At 42.6% G+C, this 25,984-nt stretch overlaps 2 protein-coding genes across 5 annotated transcripts in view; one reads left to right on the top strand and one right to left on the bottom strand.

Moving 5' to 3' along the window:
- The window catches only part of MAPRE2 (microtubule associated protein RP/EB family member 2), a 99,065-nt gene extending 74,043 nt beyond the window's left edge, over positions 1 to 25,022 (bottom strand). The window contains exon 1 of one of the 4 annotated variants that reach the window (XM_059860244.1): positions 24,953 to 25,022. Coding sequence is in view for 3 of the 4 variants with exons in the window: in XM_059860203.1 (XP_059716186.1) it covers positions 14,248 to 14,319 (72 nt within the window). In the remaining variant the exon portion in view is untranslated. Of the gene's footprint in view, positions 1 to 14,247; positions 14,388 to 22,465; positions 22,591 to 24,952 lie in introns of those variants that run through there. The other 3 variants (XM_059860219.1, XM_059860203.1, XM_059860225.1) reach the window with 3 other exon arrangements.
- On the top strand, positions 22,545 to 25,553 carry LOC132326115 (basic proline-rich protein-like). The gene is made up of 3 exons (XM_059843915.1): positions 22,545 to 22,604; positions 24,729 to 25,217; positions 25,320 to 25,553. The coding sequence occupies exons 1-3, from the start codon at positions 22,545 to 22,547 to the stop codon at positions 25,551 to 25,553; spliced, it is 783 nt and encodes a 260-aa protein (XP_059699898.1).
- The last annotated feature ends 431 nt before the right edge of the window (positions 25,554 to 25,984 follow it).

Genomic DNA, 25,984 nt, shown 5'->3' with positions numbered 1-25,984 from the left:
GTGATCCCATTAGAAATATGACACTTAATACACTCATGGAATGTTTTCCATGCTATACTTTCTGAAGAGTGTGATATTTACAGCATATTGAAGACAGAGGTACTTAATTGTCTTCAGTATGTAGACCTCAGTTTGAGAGGGATTTGAGTAACACCACCCAGCTGAATTCATTCATATTGTCTCAAATAAAAAAATCATCAAAAAATAGTAAAAAATCCAAGTTCCTAAAACTTGGAAGCTGATTCTGCTGATGCTTGCACAGGTCAAGCCAAAGAGGCACATCTCAGCAACAGCTCCTGCCTTTCTGCCTGCAAGCAGGTACTTACCTGAGCTGCAGGGAGCAGCGCAATCGCCGTGGCCACATGAGATAATTGGCACTTGCTGCTGTGTGCAGCAGCACTGCCAGGTCTCCACCTGCTCTGTGAGCCATGCCAACACCTCAACCCGTCCTGCTGGCTCGAGATGCCGCAGCAGCACCCAGGCAAGGGAGTGGTAGGAAACACCGGATCATTAGGGTGGAATTTAGTTTAGGTGGACAAAGGAATGCAGTAGAGGTCCTAGTCAGTGGGTGTGAGGAATGTAAGGATGGAGAGCTGGAGTCTCCTTTGAAAGGGTAGAGGGATAAAGATGTGCAATAAAGGCAAGGAGAAAAGGATGCCACGTCCTTTTACTTCATGGCAGGCCATGCACAGCTCTCAGCTGCAGACACTGGCATCACATCACCACTCTACAAAAGCCAGCAAGCACAATTCCATTCCTCAAAACTCCACAACACACACAGGCTGAATTGATTTTAAAGTAGGTTCCCATCTCCTAAAAAGTCATCTATCAATATACCTAAAGAAATTCTTTCTCCCACATTGGAAAACTTAGGCAAAAGGGGTAAAATACAAAAGGATGAAGATGTAGAGGATCAGGGAAATAGAAAAGACCTTAAGATACAGAAGAAAAAATTAAAAGCAATTTAAAGAGTAGTTTCAGAAAATCCTATGTAGCAAAAGAGATAAATACGATTATGCCTTTTTTTCAGGGCAGAAATTTATGATTTGCTCTGTGTTGTTGTAATGCAAATATTTGCAGGAATGTGTAAAGTTACCCATAGCTGCAAGTTCCCTATATTAGACTATCCATTTCCCTGAGTGAATTACACTGGGGGGAACCAGACCAATGTTTATCATAAAATGCTTTTGAGTTTAGCTGTTATTAATAGAACTGAGTAGCTTTTATTAGTAGCCAATGACTGTTCACCTAGTGCATTCAGTTCTCCCCATCCCGTGTTTTATCCTGCTACAGCTACAGTTGGGAAGTGAAACCCAGGAGAGGGGGGTTGGACTAGTGGGGCACTGGCTTCCAGAGAGTTCCTTAGGAGTCCCTTCCCTTGCTTCACCAGCTGTGTATGCAGCTCTGTAGCCCACATTGGCCACTTTTTCAGATGCTGCTGGGTTTCATATCCTGTTTGATACTACTGAGTGCTAGTGGAGGCCTCAGGCAGGTTTGGCAGACTTTACAGCTCAGAGTTTATGGGATCTTGGGGTGTCCTGTGGATTCAGCAGGACTGCTGCTCTCCAGGGCTTACCTGGTCTCAGCATACATTTTTTCTCCCTGTGCACACTAGCTATTCCTGCACCAACTGTGCTGACCCTACTGACACAAACTGATGCAGACAGGGCTTCTACAACAATATCCCCTGAAATGCTGTAAAGCACTGAATTTAATTTGAATGAATACTGATCAAAAAAACTCAAACAAAAAAAAAACAAACACCCCGAACAAAATAAGAGTTGAGAAAGAGGGATATGAGAATGCAAGTAGAAAGTAAAGCAAGGCAATAGAAGAAGAAAGTACATCAGAGAATCTGTAGCAAACAAGGAACAACAGCATCCAGAGGCACATCCTGGAATGGTAATATGAAAAGTAGTACCCATAGTTGTTAGTTTGGAGAACCAAGGAGGAAAAATTAGGACAGAATGTAATTAAAGTGATTTAAATCAAATGCCTTCTAGTTCAGAACTTTGTCTCCAGAAGCTGTGTTTCCCCTGTGGGCACTGAGCCCTGTCTGCTGCTACTGTCTCTGTGTACTGGATGCTTTCTTCCATACTGCACAGATCTGTTTTCTTCTCCCTGCCAAAGACTGGAAATGCGATGTTGCATGAAGCAATTTGTAATATGGGCTGACAGTCACTGATTATTGCCTCAAATATCCTCAGCAGTTACAGAAAAAAACTTCAAAACCAACTTATTTTTAGCAACTGAAAGAATTCAAGCAACCCCATGTGGCTGCTATCCAGGCATTTACTGAGTGGAGAATAGCTTGACAAATTACAGAAATGGACAAACTCAGAGTGTAAATCAGAAAACCATGTATATCACTATTTACATATGCTTTCCTGTTGAAAAGATGAACAGAAACATTAATTTTACAGCTTCCAGTGTCAAAGGAAAGAACGACTGTTTTTATGAGCTGTGCATGAATCACAAAAACCAAAACAAAACCCCCATCTACTTCACAATTTGGCAGATTTCTCAACTTGCTGGTAACTAACAGCCCAGCCCTATGCTGCCTCACTGTTCCTGAGTAATTCCTCCGGCCTCACTCTGTGGCACTACGGGGAAGGCACAAAGGCAAAGACCCAAAGCAAAGAAATCAAGAAACAGAGCTGAGTTTAACACTATCTCCAGCTTCAGAACCACAAGAAACCCAGTCTGACCCAGAGTGCTTCACAAGGAAGGCAGTCCCAGAAGATGTGAGATGCGGGCACCGAGCGCTTCCCACCTCTTTTGCTCTTCCCATTCCAAACACGGATTTGTCCCAGCGGTTCTGCTTCTCTCCAGTGCTCTGATTTCAAGTCATCTACTGGCACAAAAAAGGTCCTGGAGATTTCTTATAAGACTCTGTTTCCTCCCTCTCATTTACAAAGCAAACAAACTTTTTTTGGTCATTTACATATAAAGTAAATCCAAGCATGTCCTACTTAGCAACTTTGTAGGAAAGAGCATGCATCCTTTCTCAGGAAGACTTCTACTCTGTTTGGCAAGCCTTTAGATTTTTCTTCCTGTAGAGCAGTAAACCAACTTCTGTCATTTCTGCTGTCCTCTCCTGTCCCTCCTCAACTTCTTGCAAAGGGGAATTTCCATGATCCAAGTGACTTGCAGACACTGATGGGTTCAAAGCTGCAGCAACACTTACATTTTTGCAGCAGCCTACCTGTCCTCCTCCTATTAATAAATACCTTCACTGCCTTCCTGCCTTGTAACTCTGAGACACAGTAATTATCTTCCAACTTGGAAAGGGTGTAACAGAGCTCAGTTTGTGTGATTTTACTTAGCTAGTGTGACAGATTTGGCAAAGCCTTTTCTTTTGCATGACAAGCAGTGCCAAACCAGTATATCCAGCAGTAGGTGGCAGACCTAATAGGATGACCACATGAGACTGTGTATTTATCATTCTTTGTTTTTAGCAGCAGGCTGCCACATCTCAGTTATCTCCAAAAAAATTTCTCTTTGCTCCATTTGGAGAAAACAATCTTCCCTCAATTATCTGAGGCATCCTTTTCTTTAAAATTCAATTCAGTCATTGATGTCTGCATTTCAATTTCTATCACAGAACTAAAAGTCTGTCCCACTTGGCAGTGCCAGTGTCCTGACTTCTACATCCAACACAATCACCAATTTTGTTTGGTGCATGTCTGCAGTTTGCACATTGGACTGCAGTTTGCTATTGATGCACTTCTGCATGCACTCATGCATTATACTTTCAGTTTGTTTCTTTTTATCTGGTAGGCTTTGTATCATCTTACAGAAAGCACTTGGTTTAAAAGTAACTAGAGTTGATCAGGTTTCTGCTTAGTTTCATGCACTACAATAATTTAACAATTTCTTTTTAATATTTCCTTATAAACAAAATTAGGCTGTGATGATGCATGTTTTATAGTGAGGAGAGAAAAGCCAGCACTGACTAAGGTTTCCCATTATGAAGAATTTGGCAATAATATTGCCCTAAGGCATTCCAGCCCTAACTGTTTGCTCCTTATTTATGTCTCTGGGCTGCCCTGCAGTTTTGCTAGAACTCTGAAGCAGAAGCAAAAAGGGATCTAATTTCAAAGTCATGTTTTTGTTTTTTTTTTTCTTTTTCAGATTTAGAAAAGTAAATCTGGGACAGTTCCCATGTTTTACAGTACCCAGCAAGGCCCCATCAACACTGGGATGTTACCACTGGGAGCACAGGATCTGTCTCACTGGCTGGTATTGCTGATCAGAAACAGGCATAGGGAATAGCTCCACAGAGTGGGAGGGAAGATCCAGCTTTGAAAGCAGACACAGACCTCTCAGATATGGTCCAAAGACTAGGGGATACATGGAGCTAAGGAGAACACACATCAGCCTTCCCCTGTTCAACATGGAGGGAGTAAGAGACACATGGAAGACAGCAAGCAGCAGCTGCTCTGGTCCAGGTCAACTCACCACCAGCCTCCAGATTTATCATTTCCTGTACCCAATTTTGGGCTTCATTTTGTAGCTGGATCTTATAGACTAATCATCAGCTTAGAATTAAAAAAAAAAGGTTCAAGGGGAAAGCATTAAAATACACATTCAAACGTAAAAAAAAAAGCACCAAAAATAACACAAAAAAGTGCCTGTCTTTGTGTTCTGACCTGAGCCATTTTCTGAAGTTCTTTTAAAACAGCAAATCCTGAGGTTAACATGAGGAGTCCTGATGGCATAATAGTAGGCTGAATTATCCAAGCTGACAATCTTTGAAAATGAGCCTGCTGAACAAGCACAGTAGGAAGTTCCCAAAGAGAACTTCCATAGGAGTGTTATGCAGCGTCTGGGGGACTCTCAAAATTGCTTCAGGGATATAAAATGTACCAACTTCAGCACCAGGAAAACATTTAGAAGAGCAAGTTGGTTTAAAAGACAGATGCTTTAACTCAAAAAGTAACTTATGTCTGAGAAAAATGCAGGTAGATCAATTCAAGTGCTTGAGATTAAAGGGGCTGAATCCCCCACTATTGTTGGGTTAGTTTTTCAGATGTCTCTTTACAGTGAGTGAAGAAAATTTAGCACATCAGAGAACATTCAGCAAAAATCCTTTAAGTGGCTAGACAGAGGAGGATAAATGCTCCAACCAACACTCAGTTTTAACCTAGTGCTTTACTATGAGCACTTTGCCTACAAATTGTCTAAACTTACCAACTGGGTGTCTTTGCTAAGTTACAGAATTCAGTAACTTCCTTGAAAGAGTAAAAAAGTTCTCCAAAACAGTGTAAGACCTGTGCACATATCAGACCAGAAAAGAGTTGAGGACAACAGGTCTGGAAATCAAGTATGCAAATTCTTGCCCCAGGGAAGGAATGACCTTGCTGGGTCCCAGCCAGCTGGAGACAAACTTCAGAGAAAAAAAGAAAAAGACCTGAGGGGTCAAATTGAAAAATTGACAACACATTGAAAAATGCTCAGCAGAATGTCCTTGCATAAAAGGAGGGCAACTCGACACTGGGCTGGGCTTGCAGATCCAGGACAGTAATTGCTGTACTCAAGGATTGCAAAAGTGCAGTACCTGTGTACTGGGGAGCCACAAACCAGTGATAGACACTCTGGAGCCCAGCCTACCATACCAAGATAGTCAAGGAGATTGAGTGTATGATACAGGAGAGGCTGAGAGAGTTGGGTAGGTCCAGCCTGAACACAAGAAGGTTTAAGGTGTGTGGGGGATGCATGACTGCAGCCCTCAGCTACTAAAGGGGAGGGTGTAGGGAAGATGAAGCCAGGATCTTCTCAAAGGCACACAGACACAACAAGAGGCAACAGGCAAGTTTCAACAGGGAAAATCCAGATTACATGCTAGGAAAAGTGTTTTCATCATGAGAGTGGCTGAACATTGGGTCCAGTAAGGCTGGAAAATCTGAATGTTCGAGATATTCAGAACTCAACATGTTCCTGAGCAACTTGATCTGTTTGGGATAGCTTTGAACAGGAGTGGACAAGATTATCTCTTTCAACAAGTATCATCCAGTGATTCCATGTAGAAGTATCACTGCAGGCTGCTTGTTGCCTGCTTGCCTTACCCAGGAAAGAGAGCTCAAGAAAGAGTGATGTATGAACTGCCACCTTAGCCCTTTTAACAGTTCTGGCATCTTTCTCTACCTTAAATTGCTGAACATAAAAAGGGGACCAGCTCAAAGATGTAAAGATAGATTCCAGTATTGGTGGCAATCATTAAAGCAGCTCAAGTCTTGTAACTTGATTTTTATTTCAGTTGTTAGATGGAAATGTATACTACATAGTATACATTTATATTAATATATAAATGTTTGCTATATAGAATATATGTATTGTATAATTATACATTAATAAATGCATACCATAGAAATATATTTATAATAAATAATATTTAATACATAAATGTAAACCCAAAAGTTTTTCTCTTTACAGCACTGGGGAAGCAGGTAAGAGTTCTTGGGCTCCTGCCTTGTGTGAGCAGAATGGATTACCTGCAGTCAATTATGCACGTACAAACCTATGAAGGCTTTAAGGCTATAATTTGTAGAAATGTCCTGTGAACCTCTGATTAGATAAGGTGCTCATGTGACAGCTGATGGGACATTGAAGGGTGTGTAGCATCACCTCATTTGTCCTGCAGAGATCATCCCAGGTGCTCCCATAAACCAAAAGCCAAAGAAGTCTCTCCTTTTCATCTAATCAACCCCAACCATCCAGTTTTCCTCAGTGGAATGCAAGAGCCACTTTTCCATAGACCCACAGTGTGACAAGGATCCCTGTGTTCCCATCTCTGCTGAAAGGACCCTGTTAATCTTTTACACAATTTAATCAGTGAAGAAACATGGGCAGGGGGTCCTGGTGACATTGTCACAGCCCAGTGATCATGAAACACTGGAGAAGCATGTTTTAAGCCTTCTCCAACCTACTAAGGGGCAGATCCCCTTTGGTATCTCATGTTTTGAGTCAATCCTTCAGACCTCCTCACCTTCAAGGTGGAGGAACAGCCCACCAACACTTCACACTCTTCCACGTGTATTTTGACAGAAATCAGGAGGTGATTATTGTGCTTGGCACAGGTAACAAAATCTGGGCATTTGATAGGATTGGATCTCTTGGGGGAGTAGGCAGAGAAATACAGCTTGGTATTTATTCATCTTTCAAAGAAGCAAGCACTGATTTGCTTACCCTACCCTACAGGTGAGCACCTCTTATCACTAAGAGAACTTCACTGACAAATATAACAGCTACCTATATTCTCAGTAAGGATCAGAAACCTGCACTTGCAAAAGGTCTGTCAAAGTGGGGGCCTCCTGCTTGCAAAATGGGAAAACTAAAAGGCACTGAAGCCTTGAGGACACTTGCACTGTGGTAATGACCCCACACAAATAATTGCAGCTAAAACTGGAAACCTGTATATTTGACAGAACCAACTGAACTTTTTTGGGATCTAGAGTGCCTGTAGAGCTGGAAGTTTCCCCACTACGGGAAACTCAAAAAAAGCCGCGGAGGGTTCTTCAGGGCAGGACTGTATGTGAAAAGTGCATAAATACCTTTTACTCCTTCAGTTACAATGGCATTGCCACCTGATCACAGTTTGTGAATTTCAAGTTGAAGGAAAAATATTCCAGTCTGTGAGATAAGAGTGACAGCTTGTTACCTTATTTAAGTAGTCCATGATATGACACAATAAAGCAAAGTGATATGGGAAGGGGTTCCAAAGATGGGTTGCTAAGCCTCAACCACTCAAGTTAGTGTTCTTTTGTTCTGAAAGGATAGCCTGCATTTGAATTCTACCATATCAGAAACTTTTGGGCTGCATTATTGAGCTGCAGTTTTTTCCCCCAAGGAGCTGCAGTACAAAGCCCTCATGAATTATTGCTTGTTTATGTTGTTCTGCAGACAAGATCCACAGAACACAGTGGAGCAGCCCACAAACATGAACATGTGCTTCATTTACCTATTGGGAAAAAAGCCAGTTAGGAAGTTTTCAAGTTATTTTACAATATCAGGTTTAATTTAAACTTCCACAACATTCTGCTCTGCAAAGCTTTTCCTTCAGCACACTGCGTGTAATCACTGATTTGGAAGAGTACTAAACTAATTTAAATAGTATACACAATTTAAGTGTAGATACTTCTCTCACTGCCTTTCCCAGACACTTATGTTTTCATTTGCTGGCCAAACCAATCAAGAAAAGTCATCACTTAACTGAAGAATCAGCTACTTTGGATTGATTTGTCATTTACATGCACACTATTTCCCTCATAGATTATACAAAAGCCAATTTTTCACATTTAGAAGACAAAGCCTTTTAGCTTAGATTAGCAAAACTGGCAGTTTTGGAGTTTGGAAGGGTTTGGTTTTGTTTGTATCCTTCTCTCATAAACCTGTCAGTACAGTAGATTCTGTGCAGAATAACAAGTCTTACTGTTTCTTTGGAGGCACATGCAATCTGCCCTTGAGAACCCAGCCTGTGTTAATGCTGTAGATAAGCTCTCTTCAAACTGTGGCACTTGCTGTGGTAGCAGCCTCCCAGTAGCTATTTTTCTTTGCAATGACCAGAGTGTCCTTCAGCTGAGCCTGAAAGAACAATTGGCACACCTCCTGCCTTGCATAAACTCACACTCTTTGCATCAAAGGCTCCTGAGATGGCAACTATCAGATATTTCCAGGCATGACTGCTTTAGGAAAGAGTGCTAGATATAAAATATATGTACAAAAGGTGAACATGCGTTTTGGGGCTCTAAATAAAACTTGTGAAAACACAGTCCTTATTTCCCAGCCATGAACTCATTTAACAAAGCCTTTCTGTTTTCATCAAGGTTAGTCAGCTATTGAAAGTCCCCATAACAAGATATTACTGAACTGAACATGCCCAAGGTGAATCAAGGTAGTAACTTGTGGAAAAAATGAGCAGCTGCATAGTGTTTGCAGCTGAAGCATCCAGCATCAGCTGAAAGCAGGTCTGTCTCTTCCAAGCCAGTGAGCAGTTTTATGCATGCTGGTGGTAAAAGTCCAATCTTTCTCCCTTTTTGGTAGTCAGAGTGCTTATTAACTCACGTAGCAAAAATGTGAGCTTCAACCTACGTTTTCCCATAAGATTGATTTCCCTGCAGGGCCTATCTCAGAGTCTGCTGCACTCTGCTGCAACTCTCTTACACCCTCCCATTTCTGGTAGAAACATGCCACACCTTCCACATGAGTCAACAGAGCAGGGCAGCATCTCCTGCAGCAAGCTGAGAGGGGAGCCTGGCTGTGAAAACACAGTCCATGCTTCAGCAGTGGGCAGGGTGCTCAGAGCAATGCAGCCATGGCCAAAAATATTACTAGGAGAATGCCACGAGCTGCACTTGATCTTGAAGCCACGGGATCAGGCAAGGTCACTTCTGGTGAAATACTCACAGGGATAAATTCCAAGTCACCCAGATAGTTAGTTAGCATACACAGGACAGCTGGAAGGCTTTACAACACTCTCAAATGACACTGTTTGGCACCTTATCAAACTGAATGCCTTTTGCCTGTCGAGAGCAGGAGCACATCATTTTACTTCAGCATTGTTCTGTTTTCCCTCGGCATGATGTGTTGGTTGTGAGAAACTGCTGAATCCAAGACCAGATGTCAGGGTTCAGCTTTCCTACTCCTGTTTGATGACAAACTGATGCTGAAGTTTAATTTCCAGAATATGAAAATTATCAATATATTTTCACATACAAGATATGTAAAGAAAAATACAACTGAACTTGTCCCAGCTTTAACCAGGTGATATGATGCTATCCCAGTGTTTTTAAAACACTGCAGTATTTTTCATCCCAGGAACACTCCTGCTTTCATTTTTCAGCAGAGATGCTTACAAGCTTTCTTGTTTGAAGTGCTGTGCTCTTTCCCTACTATTCCACGCAGGAAAACAGGATGTTCAAGCCAATGTAACAGTTCTCTGACACTAAGAACTCAATAAGTCCAGGAACACAAGTTACTGCTTCTTTTATAGTATTTTGTTGGTTTTTGTAACTGGAATAAGGTCACTGTTTTGTCAGTCCCCATCCCAGAGAAATGGCCCTGTCTGTGCTTGATACGAACTGAAAGGCATCCTGTAGCATGGCAAGAGAATCCAACTCAAAGAGGTTTTATGTTTATACACACACAGAGCTATTTATTTAACTGCTGTGAGTGCACTCCATGGGTGAGCTGGCAGTGAACCCTTCCGTGTTCAATGTGATGCACAAGTGGACAATGGCAGATGCCTGAGCAAAGTCCTGGGCTTGTGCCAGGGGCTGGAACCAAAAGGCAAACTCAACAAGAAGTGGAATTAAACTGGAGGCAGCACAAAATTTCTTCAACTTCAGAAGTCACAAAATTAGGCAGCTAGAAATGATAGGAAGGAAGGACCTTCCTGCACAGGATACATAGGGCATGGAAGGCATATAATATTAAGGAGCTTTAATCTCACCTACCAGATTTCTCTCCTGTTGGTAAGTGCTTTTTCTTCTCACATTTATTTTTATGTTTTATTAAAATCAGTTTTGTGGGCTGGTAGCCCCTAACACCTCACTTAAGCTCATATAAAAGAGCTTGTGGCTCCCCCATGAAGCTCAGGCTCTGCTGCAGCACCCAGCTCCCACTAGTTACTCCTGAGTGGGCTCTCCAGCATCTTCCAGGACCAGCCCATATGCTTAGGGCTGTGAGTAAAGTAGAAATGTCTTTCAGTTTTCCTCAGGCATAATTATGAAGAAATCTTTACTTGCAACTTCAAATTTTAAACAGTTTCATCAAGAAAAAAACACATATACACAGGAAATTCTGAGACCATATATCCTGTACCACCAATCCATTTAGTGGATTTAAATGGATACAGTTAGGCTACTGCAGAACAGACACATTTGATTTATGATTATGTATCACTGAAACCCATAAAACCTGAAATAAGACCTTCACCGTCACAGATCAGAAGGCAGCACTTTAAATTTCTTGCAGTAGCACCCAGTGAATGCTGCAACAAAGCCACATCAATCCCTCTGTGCCACATTGTTTTAATGGACAGAACTGTACCAGTAGCTCTGGGTTCCTTTCAAAGGGAGCCCAGAGACATCACTGCCACCCGTCAGACAAACGTTTCTTGTTGGTCTGTCTCACAGCTACAGAATAAGTTCCCTGTCATCTGACAAGCCCATCATAGGATTTCTCTATCTGGTTTTCTCCCATGATCACATGTTGCCTGTAGCCCCTGCATCCCAGTGAAACATTATTTGCTGCAGCAGAGACAATACATCATCCTAAAGCCATTCACAGGATACTAAGCACATCCTTTACCTGGTGTGGCCTTCAAGCATTTACAAACACACCTCAAAAAGTTTGTTTCAGGCCAAGTGACATCTGACTGACAGTTATAGTTCTTTCTCAGTTTGTTATTTAGATCTCAGTTATCTAAGGAGAGTTTTAATTGCACATCCTTTGCAACTCCTCTTCCAGCTTACACAAAGGAGTTGAATTTCAGTCTTCTTCCTTGTGTTGGAAATTGTTGCCTGTATGCACGACTGTCAGGTGGACAAAAACTGAAAAATTGCAAGTCAACAAGATTTACTGTTTAAACTTAGAAAGTTGGTTTGACTGCAACTAAACTAGGGCAACAAAAGCCAGCTGTGTCTGTCCTCTGACAGCAGAGCCCCGAGAAAAAATACATTACTTAAAACCATCAAATAATATTAGGGAAAATGCAGCTATTTTAAGATCTGTAGAGCATTCTGATTTAGGGATCCCACAATTTAAATAAGTAACAGTTGAACAGAGGAATCCATAAAGCAGTAAGGCATCCAGCTGAGCAGGGTCAGCTTGGGTCTTCTCAGCAGTAGAGGTAAAATGGACTTTATAGTCACCTATATATGCTGAATTTTCTGCTGAAATTTTCTGATAGCAGAAGTTTTGAAATGTGAAGGGACTAATGGAATACCATGTCAAGGTAAGACCACTGTCAGTCTTCATACACTGTCTCAAAGAAGTTACAAGAGATTGCCATTGGCCATCTGCCTCTTCATTACTCAGCTCACCACCAAGAGGTCTTCCTACATTTAGTACATAAGTGGCTCCAAAAATCAAACCAGAAAAGGAAGGTGGCACCCAAAGGCTTGTAGTTTGGCTACTCAAAAGTAGCCTTTTGAAGATTTATCTAAATTTATCAGATGAAATAAATAATCAGCCCCGGGACAGTCAGTGTCACTTCAGTCATTTGTGTTGAATAGCAGGTGTCAGAATTATGCTAAGAATTCCACAATTATTACTTTCCAAGTCACTTTAATTCCTGGCTGAGGGATGACCAAATTGACAAAGATGTTAAGCTATGCACTGATGTCAAACAGTAAATAACTCTCCATTACACATTTGAAACAGCTTCAACTTTCTCCCTGATCCAGAAAACCCATCCAAAAGGATCCAAGAGTAGAGACACCTAAGACTCTCTGCCAGTACTGAGAGTATTTTTCTCCTCCTTCATCTCCCCAATCTACTACTAGTACAGCCAGAGATATCAGCAAGAATTTTTTAACAGTTTAATCAACATTTTACTTAAAATAAATGCAACACACTTAAAAATAGCTGGCAACAACGTAACTGCAGCATGTCAACCTCCGGAAGAGTGGCAGTGGATAAAGCCAAGGGCCTGCCCTTGCAGGAGATGCTATGCTGTCAAACAAGACTCTTCTCACCACAATCCAGCACAGCCACAATTTGCTACATATCAGTGAAAACATATGGTGGGCAGCAGAAATGACCACACTGCTCAAGTTAAGCATCCTACAAGTTTACCATTGGCTCCAAAGAAATGCCACAGCATTATCAAGGTGGAAAATGTGTGTATTCAAATGTAAGATGCATTTATTTTCTCATGTCTACTAATTACACAAAGTCAAAATGCTGTGACTGTCTCTCCAGCTTGCATCATGACATCTTGCCCAAGAGGCCATCAGTCAGCTTTTGCCAATACATTAATTCACAGTTTTGCTTATACCTTGAAGAGGAGAACCCATCAAGAGCACCAGTTTTGTGCAAAACATTACTTTGATTATTTCTGTAGCCCATGCTAGCTATTCCAGAATATGCTCAGGACACTGGTAGACTAGTGACCCTCAAATATTCACATGCTTCACGTGCAATTAGCAAGAAAAAAGATTAATGACTTCTACTCCATCTATATTGAAATCTTTTAAAAGGAAACTTACTACTCTTCTCTGATCTAGTTACATACAGATAAAGTAATTGGAGAAGAAAGTTAAGACACGTGGTTAATATGGTCACATATTACTGTGGTTACATGTTAAGTTTTCCAAGAAGTCTATCCACACTTCCTTCCAGTTTCCCAGAAGCCTGAAAGGAGCTCCTAAAAAGTATTTTTAAGGTTTATCCTTCTCTCTACAATTCCTCACAGTTTTGCTTTGCCATCACAGGAGCAATAAGCCCAGAGTCAGTTAAACAGTGCAATGAGAGGGGTATTTTTTATGCTGACCAGTGTCCTTGCCACATCCATGCTACACACCCTGCATTGTTGTGATCACTCTTTACTATACTGCATTTGACTTCAGTAGAAGACTATGAAAGATTTCACCCAGACATCTTGTAAAGAGATACAGACCTGCCCCCAGAATTATTGTACCAACGTGAACACCTGTGTTCAAGAGCAAACAAACTTTTATAGCACCTGATCTCATGGAGGGACATCCACTGTCACTCACAAGGCCTCTGCTCAACAGAGTAACTCATAAGCAATCCTGTGCATGTATATATAAGGAAACTGTGATACAGTAGAAACCAAAAATTATAGCAGGATTTTTGGGTGTATCAAAAAGTCATGACTAAGCTGCAGCAATTGTGCAATAAAGCATAGCATAACTTTTATTTGTCTGCTTGAGAAGTTAATATTGGTATGACTGACAAACAGCAGCACAATTACAACAGCCACATTAACCTCAGTGTTGTGGCCAGGTGGTGCAAATTAGCCCTCAAAGTCATCAGTCTTGAAAGCATAACTACCTTATGACAAAGAACAACCTCTCCAGTTTTGGGGATGCCTTTTTAAGGCTGCTTTTTCTCCATTTGACTTAATGATTGAGGATTACAAAGCTACAGAGAACAAAACTTCAATCACAAATGGCAGAGAAAACACAGACCTTTGAAATTACAGTAATACTCCATTCTCTGGCAGAGAAATATTAGGTGTAGAAAAGGAATTAAGGTAGTAAAGCAGACCCCATGACTTACCTTCCCTTGCTGCCTCAAAGGTTCATTCAGAGGAGTATCCCCAGTACAGGAAACTTTAAGAAGCCTTGACATGGTAGGATTAGTAGTATTTTTTAAGATAAAAACCAATTAAATAAAACTGCCTGTTGTCATAGACTGGTAGAAGAGAACTTCCCTTTGATAACCTCCCTTTATAAACCTCACCATGGGTGTGGCTAAATGACTAGCTCCACCTCTCATCCTATTTAGAAACCCTACAAAAAAAAAAAAAAAAAAAAAGAAAGAAAAGAAAAGGAAAAAGCTTCTCTGAAGCAATATAATAATTTTATCAATTGCTGTTCTGGGGCTGTTTTTTCCTTAAGTAGGTAACAATTTGACAGCTTCACAAGCTATGGGGAAAATGTAGATGAAATGAGATTTGCCTTCCATATTTGCTGTTCCTGCAACATGGTCTACAAACATGTGGTGGGTGAGCTTGCTCAATTTGCTTTTTAAAAGCAGTATTGTAACCACCTGAGGGAAGTCTATCAGCTTTGAGTGTTTATTGGTATTAGAGATGCATTATATTGAACAGCAGCATATCTCTGAGCTTGCAGCAATTTCCAGTTGCATCACCTCAAGACAAGCTTCCACCACCAGTGAAGGTTCTTGTTTTCATCACTTACAGAGTGAAGATGATGCAACATCAAAGCCTTTTGCATGACTCATTAAATCACACACACCTTCACTATGGAGGGACCACCAATAAAAATCAGAATCTGCTCCTTTGTCCTCCAAGTACTCTATATTTTAAGATCCCTCAACTTTCTTTCCTCTCAAGGCCTGATTCAAGAGGATAGGGTGATGGATTAGGATGTTGCCACTAAGGCAATATTGCCTGCAGAGTTTTATATTGGCTTGGTGTGTAATGCAAACACATCTAGGTGGCTGCACTCCTGTTTCTTAATTTTTTGTAGTATTCCAACTGATAGTTTTCTGTTTTCATGGGTACAAGTATGAGGAACTATAAGCATAGGGCTTAAATTAGGGGTCTATAGGGCTTAAATTTGGGGTTTATTTTTCACTAAATAGTTGAGGTTATCCTGGCACTCCTGAAGGAGGCTGGGTGTGAAATTAGAGTTCTTGAGGTGTTTGGCAGGAGTTCAACTATGTTTCTATCATCTGGATTTGCTTTCAAGGGAGTGATTAGGAAATTATGTTCTTGTTAACAAGATCTGTGCAAGTAATGACTATTATACCCAACGTTTCCTGTATTTAAGCTGAAGTGATTGTTCCATCTTGATACAAAGAGCAGAGGTATTTTCTTGAGAATTAGTGACTTGGGCCAAATCTCAGCTTTAAAGAGTTACAAGAAGGTTCACCCCTTTTCACAGTGCCAGGCCATTTCTGTCTGAAAATGTTAACTGGTCTTTAAAAAATATATATCCATGTGGAACTTTTGCTTCAATATGAGACACTCTCAGATGTCACATGAAGAAAGAAAGCCACCTTTATTGCAACAAGAAATGTCACATAATAAACTGCAGCATTCACTTTTCACTGCTTTCGTACTATTGCAGGCAGGATAAAACATCTTTGACTTTAAAATCCATATTTAAAGTACAGAGATATCTATGTCTCTTACTGTGGCTGGAAGTCTGTAATCTTCTGTTTTACTGTATGAGAATAAAAAAATTCTGCAGCATTCTCCAAGGCTAATAAAACAGCTTCACTCCTTACAGAAAGTCTGATGATTCTGAGGAAATGATAAGTTTTGAGTGAGTTCACAAATTAAACACAGCATGCAAGAGAAAAGAAAGCAGTTCAATTCAAATGCAGAGTTGTGAGAAATTGAGACAAGCTCATTTTCCTTCCTACTTGCGAGATACTCACTCTGGGCCAGCTTCCTCTCGTTCCACTTCAGCAATGGAATGACTGACTAAACAGTCAATTCTGACATTCTTGGCTGAGTTATCACTTCTTTTGAATTATGTTCCCAGACAAAATGAGGAAATCCACAGGTGTGGGTGAAAGAAGGAGGAATATCACAGGAGATGTGATAGAAGTACCAGCATGTCATGCTCAGTGCTGCTCACACTGTACAGATGCAACTCCACATTGGAACCATGCTCTGTTTAGAAATACAGCACTGGGAAGAGACCAGAGATAATGCTTTAATTTCCAAAGGACTTGCTGTTTCTGCTGGTAATACCTACATCCCAGTACTGAAACATGAAACAGTGAAATGGAGTATAGTCTCTTCTGTAGCAGCTAGCAAAACAAAATAGATAAATAAAATCCATAGATAAAGCAGTGCCTGGGATTCATTCCTAATAATCACCATGCATGGAAAAAAGAAAGTCTAAAGTCTTATTTTCTGAGTATGACCAACGCCTCTTACAAAGACAATGGCACACCTGCACTGCCTGCCAGAACAACTTTATTACTGTCCTAATGGCAAACACAGCATATTGCAGCTGTAAGTGTAATCACACCTTTTGCCATTATAATCACAGGAAATTGCTAAAACTTAGTTGGCCAGATTTTAGCAGCCAAAAGCAGGAGAGGAGAGTACATGCCTGCAAGCAGGGGGCTGGTGGCTTGGTCTTTACTGGGGAGGCACTTCAGCAGTACCTGTACTGATAATGTCACTTGCTGTTGTCAGCTGCTTCCAGGCATGCAAAGGCCAGCCTTAAAAACACATTTGCTTTCCTGAGCAAGAACAGTTGCAAGACCTCCTCTAAATCTGCCTGTACCTAGCAAGGAAGCAATGTTTTAAAGTACAGAATCAATCTGCCTGCTGACATTCCACATTCAGGGGAAAACTTACAACTGAGTTTTAGTCCTGATTTGTTTCATAGTCCCCTCCCTCTTCATGGTCCCCCTGGATCAAAAGCTCTTGGTTTAATAAAGCAGCATGTTCAGCCTCTGAATGCAGAGGCTGCTTCTCATTCCCCTTGGTCAAGCACAGCACTTTCTGGCTCTGCTGCACAGCTGGGCTGAGGCTAACCTGTGGTCCCCCTTTCTGACAGAACTCAGGGCCAGGCTGGGGAATGAGAGTTGCCAAACAGCAGCCAAGGCTCTGCCTGGCAAAAGGTGGGGTTCAGGTGCACAGCAGCCAGAGTGGGGAGTCTCTGTGGCACAGTCAGTCAGTGTGTTTGCTGTTGGTCCAAGACCACCCAGGGATGGGGGCTTGGAAATAGGTAACCTTTACTGGTGCTTTCCACCCCAAACCATTCTATGGTCTCCTCTATGTTACTACAAAAAAAAAAAAAAAAAAAAAAAAAAAAAAAAAAAAAAAAAAAAAGAGGGATCCTTTCAGGCAAAGGCCAGAGGAAGTTAAAAAGCAAACTGACAGAATAGAATTACTGCCAATTTTATGGTGAAGTCAGGATGCAGCTCAGGGGAAGAGACACATCACAGATAAAGAATGTGAAAAATCTCATAATCGTATTGTAAGATGAGAAAGAAAGGGGCACTCCACAGGAGCAGCCTGAGAGCAGCAGTGTGTGGATGCAGGGTTCTTTCCAGGCACAAAACCAACTACCCTGAAGTGGCTCGAAGCCCAGATCTTTTGTTTTCTTAACAAAGTTTTTTGTCATCATCTGGAATTATTTAATCTGCACTTCAAAGGTGTTCCAAGAGACAGCCTACCTAAAGCTGCTGTTCAAAACGTCACCAAATGCAGTTTTCCTGTGAGATTTCCCAGACTGGTTTCAGCTGCACCTCAAAACCCTTCTTCTACAAAAAATGTATATTCCTAGAAAATTTCTGGGCCTTGCTAAGGAGAAATAAAGATGTTCACAAACAATTGGCAATACCTAGTCTCTTTTACCTCTAAATTTCCTGCTTTCTTTTGATAATATTTCCCATTATTAGGATTGACACCAAAATTCATGAGGGAATTAAAGGGTTAATGGAGTGGAAAGGCACAGCACTGACTATGAAAAGTTACTGCAATTAATAACGTCTGAGAACTTGAGCTGCAATAAAAAGATGCAAAAGCTTGCAGAAAAGAACTAAATAAACAGCTTTAAGAGTTAGTCTGTTTATGTTGCACACTTTATTTGTGTTGGTGGATTTAAGTACCCAATTGTTTGGCAAACGTTTAGCACTACAGCAGACCTGCAGACTGACCTGTTGAAGTAGAACAGAGCTGAATGAGTGGGATATCCTACCCTGACTACTTACAACTCCAGAGGAACACCAAAGCACACAATACTGGGGAGCACCAAATGCCAAGGAAACTTTTTGTCCTGTCGGTGCAGTCTGGTAGTTGGAATTTAAGCAGTGATAAGTGATAAGGCAGGAGCTCTTTGCTGCCTCTGTGATTAGCTTAATTACAAACAGAAGTCCCCTGTTCTCCTTGTGTGTGGGTCTATTAATACTAACTATGTGCTCATGCCATCTGCCAAGGAGCCATTTCCAACTTTACAAAGCACAGCAGACAATACTTGCAGGTGCTTGGAAATGTGTTTGTTTGGCCATTAAATCCACAATACCTAAACACTGCCGAACAATATTTGCATTTGCAGATGCTCCTGCAAGACAGTGTCGTCTGATCTTCTATCAGAGGTGAAGAATGCCAGACTCTGATGGAAATCCAGAGAGGTATTCATCTATCACTTCCATTTTGCTTCCTAGTCTGTGTTTTTGTGTCTGGCTAGCAAATATTCTTGGATTTAGAACTGTAAGGGATGCCACATTCCCAGCAAAGATGAGTCATGAGATCCAAGGTCAGTTTCAAGTGCCATATTGCAAAGAAGTTTCCAGAATGCATGTTCCTACTTAGTCTGAATATGGTAATGCCAAACAAAACACATTGTTTTCCTTTGATAAAACATAACACACTTTACTTGCAGTGTCATTCAAACTCTGAAGGATTGTTACTACTCTGTATTCAACCCAGGATTAATTGAGGCATAAAATAGTCACCAGATCAAAGCCCATTTTAATAAACCTCCTCCACAAGGAGCAGCCTGAGAAGATATTCAGCCATCTCACATAGCATGTTGTACAAACTAATGATGCAGAGAGATGAGAGACATATTTCCCCTTTGGACTTTAATGATTCTATCAAGATTTACTAGATTAAAACAACTTAGGTGTCTGAAGCTTGCAGCTGATAGACCTGTATTGCTACATCCTTCTCACCTGTCAAATTTGTGCAGGCTTGTATTTTCTGACAACTTGATATATTTATGTGCTTTGGCATTGGTAATTAAACCAACCTGAAAGTTTTGCATTTATGTTTATGGTAGATTATCCAGTGTTAGGACCCTACTAATTTTATCATTTGAGGAAAAGAGTAAACTCGAATAAATGGTGTACTCAATATCTGAAATTGCTCTGCTGAAGAAATGCTACTGGCTTCTACCCAGAAGGGGAAAATTACATGGCGAGCCATTCTCAGAAGAGATCAGGTTAAAGATTAAGCTTCTGCTAAGAGAACCATTCCTGAACTTTAAATAGGACAAGTTTGACATCTGGGGCTTTTAAAGGCTTGGGGGAATGAAGTTGGTTGACTGTAAAACTCTTCAGCGCAAGAGACGAGAGGTTCTGGGACTGGGAAGGTGTTCAACCAAGATCACTGAGGCTCTTCCCCCACATTTTGTCGTGTTTTTATCTTCTCTACTACATGTCCTCCTTCCCTTCACTACATTGGGCATCTTTCTGGACCACTGTGAAGAACTGTCCCCTCTTTAGGGCAGCAGTTGCTGATCATATTTGAGCACACTTGCCCCTTCTGAAGCCATTCTCTTACTAGAGGGGCTCTGTTAGCAGGACTGCTTTTCTTGGATCCTTTTAAAACATTTTTTGTTCATAATAAAAATAGCACAGGGCAGCCCTGAGGCTGGCTGCTGACACTGGGCACTGCTCCCAGAACAGGTCTGTGCCTTAATCCCGTCTGCCCCGCGACTGCGCGCTGGGGTTGGGCTCCAGCTCATCAGGGACAAACGCAACGTGAAACTGTTCTGACATCCAATTAAATAATACGATAAATGCTTTCCCTGACACCTTTCCTAGAATATTCTTCTTTTTGGGATCCTTTCCCAGCAGTTCAGGTTTTGCATTCTCCTCTCCCCGCTCCTGAACCCTGCTGCCAGTACCCTTTCCTGTCATCTGACTTTCCCAAAGGCAGAAAACAAGTCGCTGCTTCTTCCTTATCATCAGTGAAATGTCTTTTCAAACCCCTTGAAAACAACACCTTGCCTGAGGCTCTTTCCCCACCTTTCCTGCAGGCAGACTAACCACCGGTTTCTCTTGCTGCCCTGAGGGCACCCATTGCTCTGCCAGAGGTCAGCCTTCAGGTTCACTGCTCCTGGAGACACACGTAGTGGAGGCTGTCAGCAGAGAGGATCTGCACCATCCACATGGCAAAAGCTGTACAGGGAATCGCCCACATCCCCTCACCTTTCCATCGGTGACAAATCAAGCCCCACCGAAACTGCAAGGATTTCACATCAGCAGTTGTGCCTTTGCTCAGAGGAGCTGGGCCAAAACACTGACTTTTATATACACACACGTGTATATAATGTACAGGTACCTGTACCTGCAGTGAAATAATTAATATCCATAAAGGTGCTGAAAGGCTCAGGATCTCACTTAAACTTCACCCAACATCACCGCGTGTGCCATCATGACAGAGTTGTTTTTTGGGCCCCCAGTGACTCAGAGCAATGCTGTCAACATGCTCCCACTGGGACTCTCTGCATCAGCTGCAGCTTCCCTCCCATGCTTCATGCCAACATCTGCCCAGCCCAACTTGGTCTGACACAACCACTTGCAGTTTTTAATATGATATAGTATCACTCTCCAGAGCTGCCTGAGGGAAAAATGCATTCCACTCACCTAATTGCATTAGTCTAATGTTTCTCCCTCTTTTGGAATTAAGCTATTAAAAAAAAAAACCAAAAAAAAACCTTGACTGTATTAAGGTTTCAATGTTGCAAGGCTTAAGGGAAAAACGATCACGATACAAGCTATTGTAAGGTAAATTCGACTATATGTTTCAGACAAAGTTTTAGTAATTTTGAAAGCCCCCAAAATTAATAAATGTCCCTGTTTGGGTAGGACAGAGTTCTTTTTCTTCTTAGTAGCTGGTACTGTGCTCTGATTCTTGGATTTAGTATAATAATGTTGATAACACCCGGGTGTGTTGGCTATTCCTAAGTAGTGCTCACCCTAAGCCAAGGATTTTTCCATGTCTCTTACTTGCAAGTGAGGAGCCACACAAGAATTCAGGAGGGACCACAGGGAGGACTGCAGATTTAATATTAGTGGTATGTTATTATTACTATATTTGTTTCAAACCTTAAATTGTTCTTAACCATAAGGCTCACTGTTTCTTTCCAATCCACTGCGGGGGCGGGGAGCGAGCTGCTGCATGGTACTTAATTGCCTGCTGGAGTTAAACCACCACAATAAATTATTGTGGTTATCCATTTGGGAGGGTGGGTGTGGTGTGGTGTGGTGGAGGGGATATAATTTGTTTTTTAAGTCCTCCTAATGCTCCACTGGCATTTGGAAGAATGTTTAAAAAATAATACAGAAAAATACCAGATAGCCAGATGACAAATAGTTGAGAATACTTGGACTTGTAAGAACTGAAAGAAATCTGGTTTGAGAGTTCCATCATTAGAGAGGGGCCTTACATTTAGAACATCAGTAGAACTAATAGAGGCCTTTGCAAACAAAATCATAAGGCTGAAACAACTGTCCCAGCCCAAGACTCCCAGTCAGCATCATCAATGCATGGGTTATTTCCAGTGCACTTCAGACAGATTTTATGTCCTCCCAAGTGTGTGATGCCTGCTGCCCCTGTGGACAGGAAGCTTCTCCTGCCTTAGAAGCAATGGTGATGACACAAGAGACCATTTTTCTTCTCAGAGGAAGGACCATGTTATAGGAGGACTTAACCTTCAAGAATCACAGAATCACAGGATTCTGGAGGGGCAAGGCTGGAAAACCACCCCAGTGGCCATCTGGTCCAACCTCCCTGCTTGAGCAGGGTCATCCTAAAGCACATGGCACAGTATTGCATCCAATTCTTGAGTCAGTCTCTCAGTGAGGGAGACACCACAACCTGTCTGGGCAATCTGTCCCAGTGCACAGTCACTGCACAGTAAAGAAGTCCTTTCTCATGTTCAAGTGAAACTTCCTGTGCACCACTTTGTGCCCATTGCCTCTTGTCCTATTGCTTGGCATTCCAAGAGGAGCCTGGCTCCATCCTCTTGACACTCTTCCACCAGATACTTACAGACATTGATGAGGTCCCCTCTCAGTCATCTCTTCCCAAGGCTGACCAGGCCCAACTCCCTCAGCCTTTCCTCAGAGAGATGCTCCAGCCCCTTAATCATCTTCATAGTCCTCTGCTGGACCAACACCAGGAGCTCCAGGTACCCAAACAGTACCTGGCAAGTGGCCAAATGCCAAAAGTTTTAAATTAGCAGAAAATACCAACAAATGACCAAATCTGACCACCAACTGTTCTGATACAGCCTGACAGGACAATTGGCCGAGTTACACCATCCTCCCTCCTATGGCACATCTCACAAAGTGAGGTCATAGGAAAATATCCATATTTTCCTGTCTTTGCAATATCTCCAAAAGGCATAGGTGTCTCATACACACCAAGCCTGCAAGGCATTGCCTGCCCCACCTGCTGCTGCCCCTGACCTTTTCCTTTCCTAATAAGCTGACCTTTCTTCCTTAGGAAACTGAGGTACCTCCTGGATTTTGTAGGCTAAGTTTGAGGCAGACTGAAAGAAACCACACTTACTTTCAGGAAAAGTCAAATTTATCAATTGCTAATCATTTCTGAAGCCCTTGGTTGAATCTAAATAGATTTTATAGCATCTCAGTCAACTTTCCCGACTAGGGACAGTATGAAACTTCACTATTGCAGCAGTACAATAAGTCTTGAGTGGTTTTGGATGAAGAGTTTCCTATAACTCAAACCTTCACCCACAGGATAAGGCAGTAGGTGAGTTAAGGGGTCATAACCCTCCTGTCCTCGACTTTGGGGATGGTTTTCACTGCAAGGGCTTCACCAACAAGAAGCCATTCAATCTCAGCAGTGGTTGCTGACAAACCCCATGTGAGACAAAGACAGTTTGTGCTCTTTGTATTTTCTCACTCATTGGGCAAAGCCCCACCCTGCACATCCAGTTGTGTGAGTAAAGACATAAACAAGGATTAGAGCAGGGGTCCCTGTACCTCAGAGAAAAGACACAGAGTGAGTGTGTGTGCTGAGGATTTGCAGTGCATTCAGCTCGTGACTTGGGCATCCTGACATGACAGTGTGTACAGCTGCTCATACAGCTGGTGAATAATAAATACCTCAACATGCCCTTGAGATGATACTTCTAAATACTTAGCTCTTCACTGAAGCAGTCAGAAGCCTGACTAGATTTACCCTGCAACAGTGTTCCTGCAGAAATCTTTACATGGTTCATTTGACTTTTAAAAGAGATTGTCTTTTGTAGAGCAAGCACAACTTACCAAAATAGCCTTTGAGCTGCACAAGGCTTTGTTTGAAATACTTACAATTTTCTGCTATTTTACAATACTTACAATATTCTGCTATTCCACTTCTCAAATGTCATCTCAGTCTCAGTGTTTATCTTCTCTTAAAACAGAGCAAAATTGTCACAGTATTTATTCTAAAAAGTTTTCACCTTATTTACAGCTTTAGATTTCTTGCTACATTAAGTTATGAGCTATGAGTTATTAGTTTCAATTCATTTGCTGCACACTTTGGGGCCACAGATAAAAAGCAACTATCCCTTTGGGAAGCAAGTACAAAAAGGACTATAACTCACTAGCCACAGAAAGCACCAGAGGGTAGTTCATTTGAATTATCAAAAAAAGCTGTTTAAAATGAGAAACTGGTAGTAATTGGTTAGGGGAGCTTGTTTTTTTGCACAGCCTCACTCAGTTGGGCCACTACTGCATGGGAAGCTTGTAGCTTCAGGTAATGTTTGTATCCGCCCATAGTGCTGCATCCTTCCTCTCAGGAGCTGTCACCCTTGGTCAGTGGATGCAGCATGCTGAATCATCAGGCTTTTAAGTGCTTTCCCTGGAATGGGATTTATCCATAGCAAAGCTTTCCTACCATGCAGCACACTGAAGGAAAGCTCCGTTACCAGAAGCTGTTTTGGATGCTTGCAGCTCAGCAGGGACGTGAAAACTGGTTTTATATCGAAGGATTTTAAATTCATGAACGCAGCGCACCACAGAGCCAGCCAACAACTCTCCTGCTTCCCAACTATTCACAGCAGCAAAACAAACACACAAACACTCTCCTCGGTCCTTCAGCCCTCTAAATAACTAATTAGTCTCTAAGTGATGCAACTCAGCATAATATTCCCGGGATTTTTCCGGCTTCACTGCCACAGGATAGCGGACTCGGTTCGAGTCAGGAGGCTGTTTTAGCACCGCCACAGCGCCGAGATTTCGCTTCCTTTTTTTATTTTTTTTTAAGAGCGGAGAGCAGTAAGCTCTTCTCTGCTGTCCCAAAGTACTTTCGGCCCCACAGGCAGTGGGTGAATCAGAGCGCCGGCCATCACCGCCCTCTGCCCAGAGCTGCCCACGGCGAAGGGCTCGCTCCCGTCCCGTCCCGTTCCCCGCCCGGGGCTCCCGGAGCCGCCCCCGCCCCGCCAGAGCCCCGGGACGCGGGGCCCCTCCCGGGGGCGCGCCCGCCGCTCCCGCTGCCAGCGTGGCACAGCCCCGGCTCCCGCCTCACCTGCTCCGCTCCCCGCCGGCAGCAGCCACCTCTTTTCCTTTCTCCCGCCCGCCCCGCTGACAGCCCGGCTTTGTCCGCCCGCCCCTCTCCGCTCCGCCCCGCGGGAGGTGCCACGGGAGCTGCTCCGGGCACGGCAGCCGAGCCCCGGGACAGTGGGTGCCCTTCTCTGCCAGTGCCGCCGGCAGCATCCCGCCCCGCGGAGCGGCTGCACCAACCCGCGCCTGGATGCAGTTACTATTATGGTTATTATTATTGTTACTTTGCTGTTGGTTTTATTTACTAAATATTTCTAGATTATAACTTTTTTCTTTTTTTTCCTTTTTTTTTTTAATTTTCTGTTTTCTTTTCTTTTCTTTTCTCGTGCAAGGTTAAGCTGCGGGTGGCGGCAGTTCCCAGGGGAGCGCAGCCCGGCACCGTGCAGCCCCCGCGGTTTCCTCTCAGCCACCGGTCCCGGAGCGCCCGTCGGACGGCGCCGGGGCTGGGAAGCATCTCTAGCATCTCGCCTCTTGGCCGGCTGCATCCCCACGGCTCGGCTCTGAGGCCGGCCGGACCCGCCGGAGGGGCAGAGCGCAAGAGCCCGCTCTGCAGAAGGAGATGCTGATTTCCACAGCCTCTCCTAAATCACTCCCTGCGGCAAAACCGTCCCACCTGCTCTCGGAAACGGAGCTAGCCAGGGAAGCTGTCAGGCCTATCTTTAGTTCTTTGCTCCGCAGATGGACTGTTAGTCATGCCCTGCCCACACGGAGTCTAGTGGTTTGCGCTGTTAAGCTCTGTGTTGTGCAGCCATAAATGCTGAGGGGAGGTGATCTCTGTGTAGGATGGTTTTTCCTATTTTTATAGGGGTAGCTATCAATTAAGACTTGGAAACAAAGAGAAATAGTGCAGAATCTTCCTGCCCTTTCGATGACACCTGGTATTTCCCCCAGGAGTTATGTCAGGGCACATAATTTACATTAAGAAGAAATTTAAAATGGGGGGAAAGTCCCTCCCAACCCAAGCTGTTTTATAATTATGCATGTCAGAGGAAACTGT

The sequence above is a fragment of the Haemorhous mexicanus genome, chromosome 1 (assembly GCF_027477595.1).
Source record: "Haemorhous mexicanus isolate bHaeMex1 chromosome 1, bHaeMex1.pri, whole genome shotgun sequence".
Lineage (NCBI taxonomy): Eukaryota > Metazoa > Chordata > Aves > Passeriformes > Fringillidae > Haemorhous > Haemorhous mexicanus.
Note: the sequence above shows the minus strand (reverse complement) of the source record. Positions and strands in the feature narration are given on the sequence as shown.

Coding starts and splice junctions, on each gene's coding strand:
- LOC132326115 (XM_059843915.1), top strand. CDS start 22,545: ATGCTCCAGCCCCTTAATCATCTTCATAGTCCTCTGCTGGACCAACAC. Junction 22,605..24,728: donor ACCAACACCAGGAGCTCCAG/GTACCCAAACAG, acceptor GCTGTCCCAAAG/TACTTTCGGCCCCACAGGCA. Junction 25,218..25,319: donor ATTATTATTGTTACTTTGCT/GTTGGTTTTATT, acceptor TTCTCGTGCAAG/GTTAAGCTGCGGGTGGCGGC.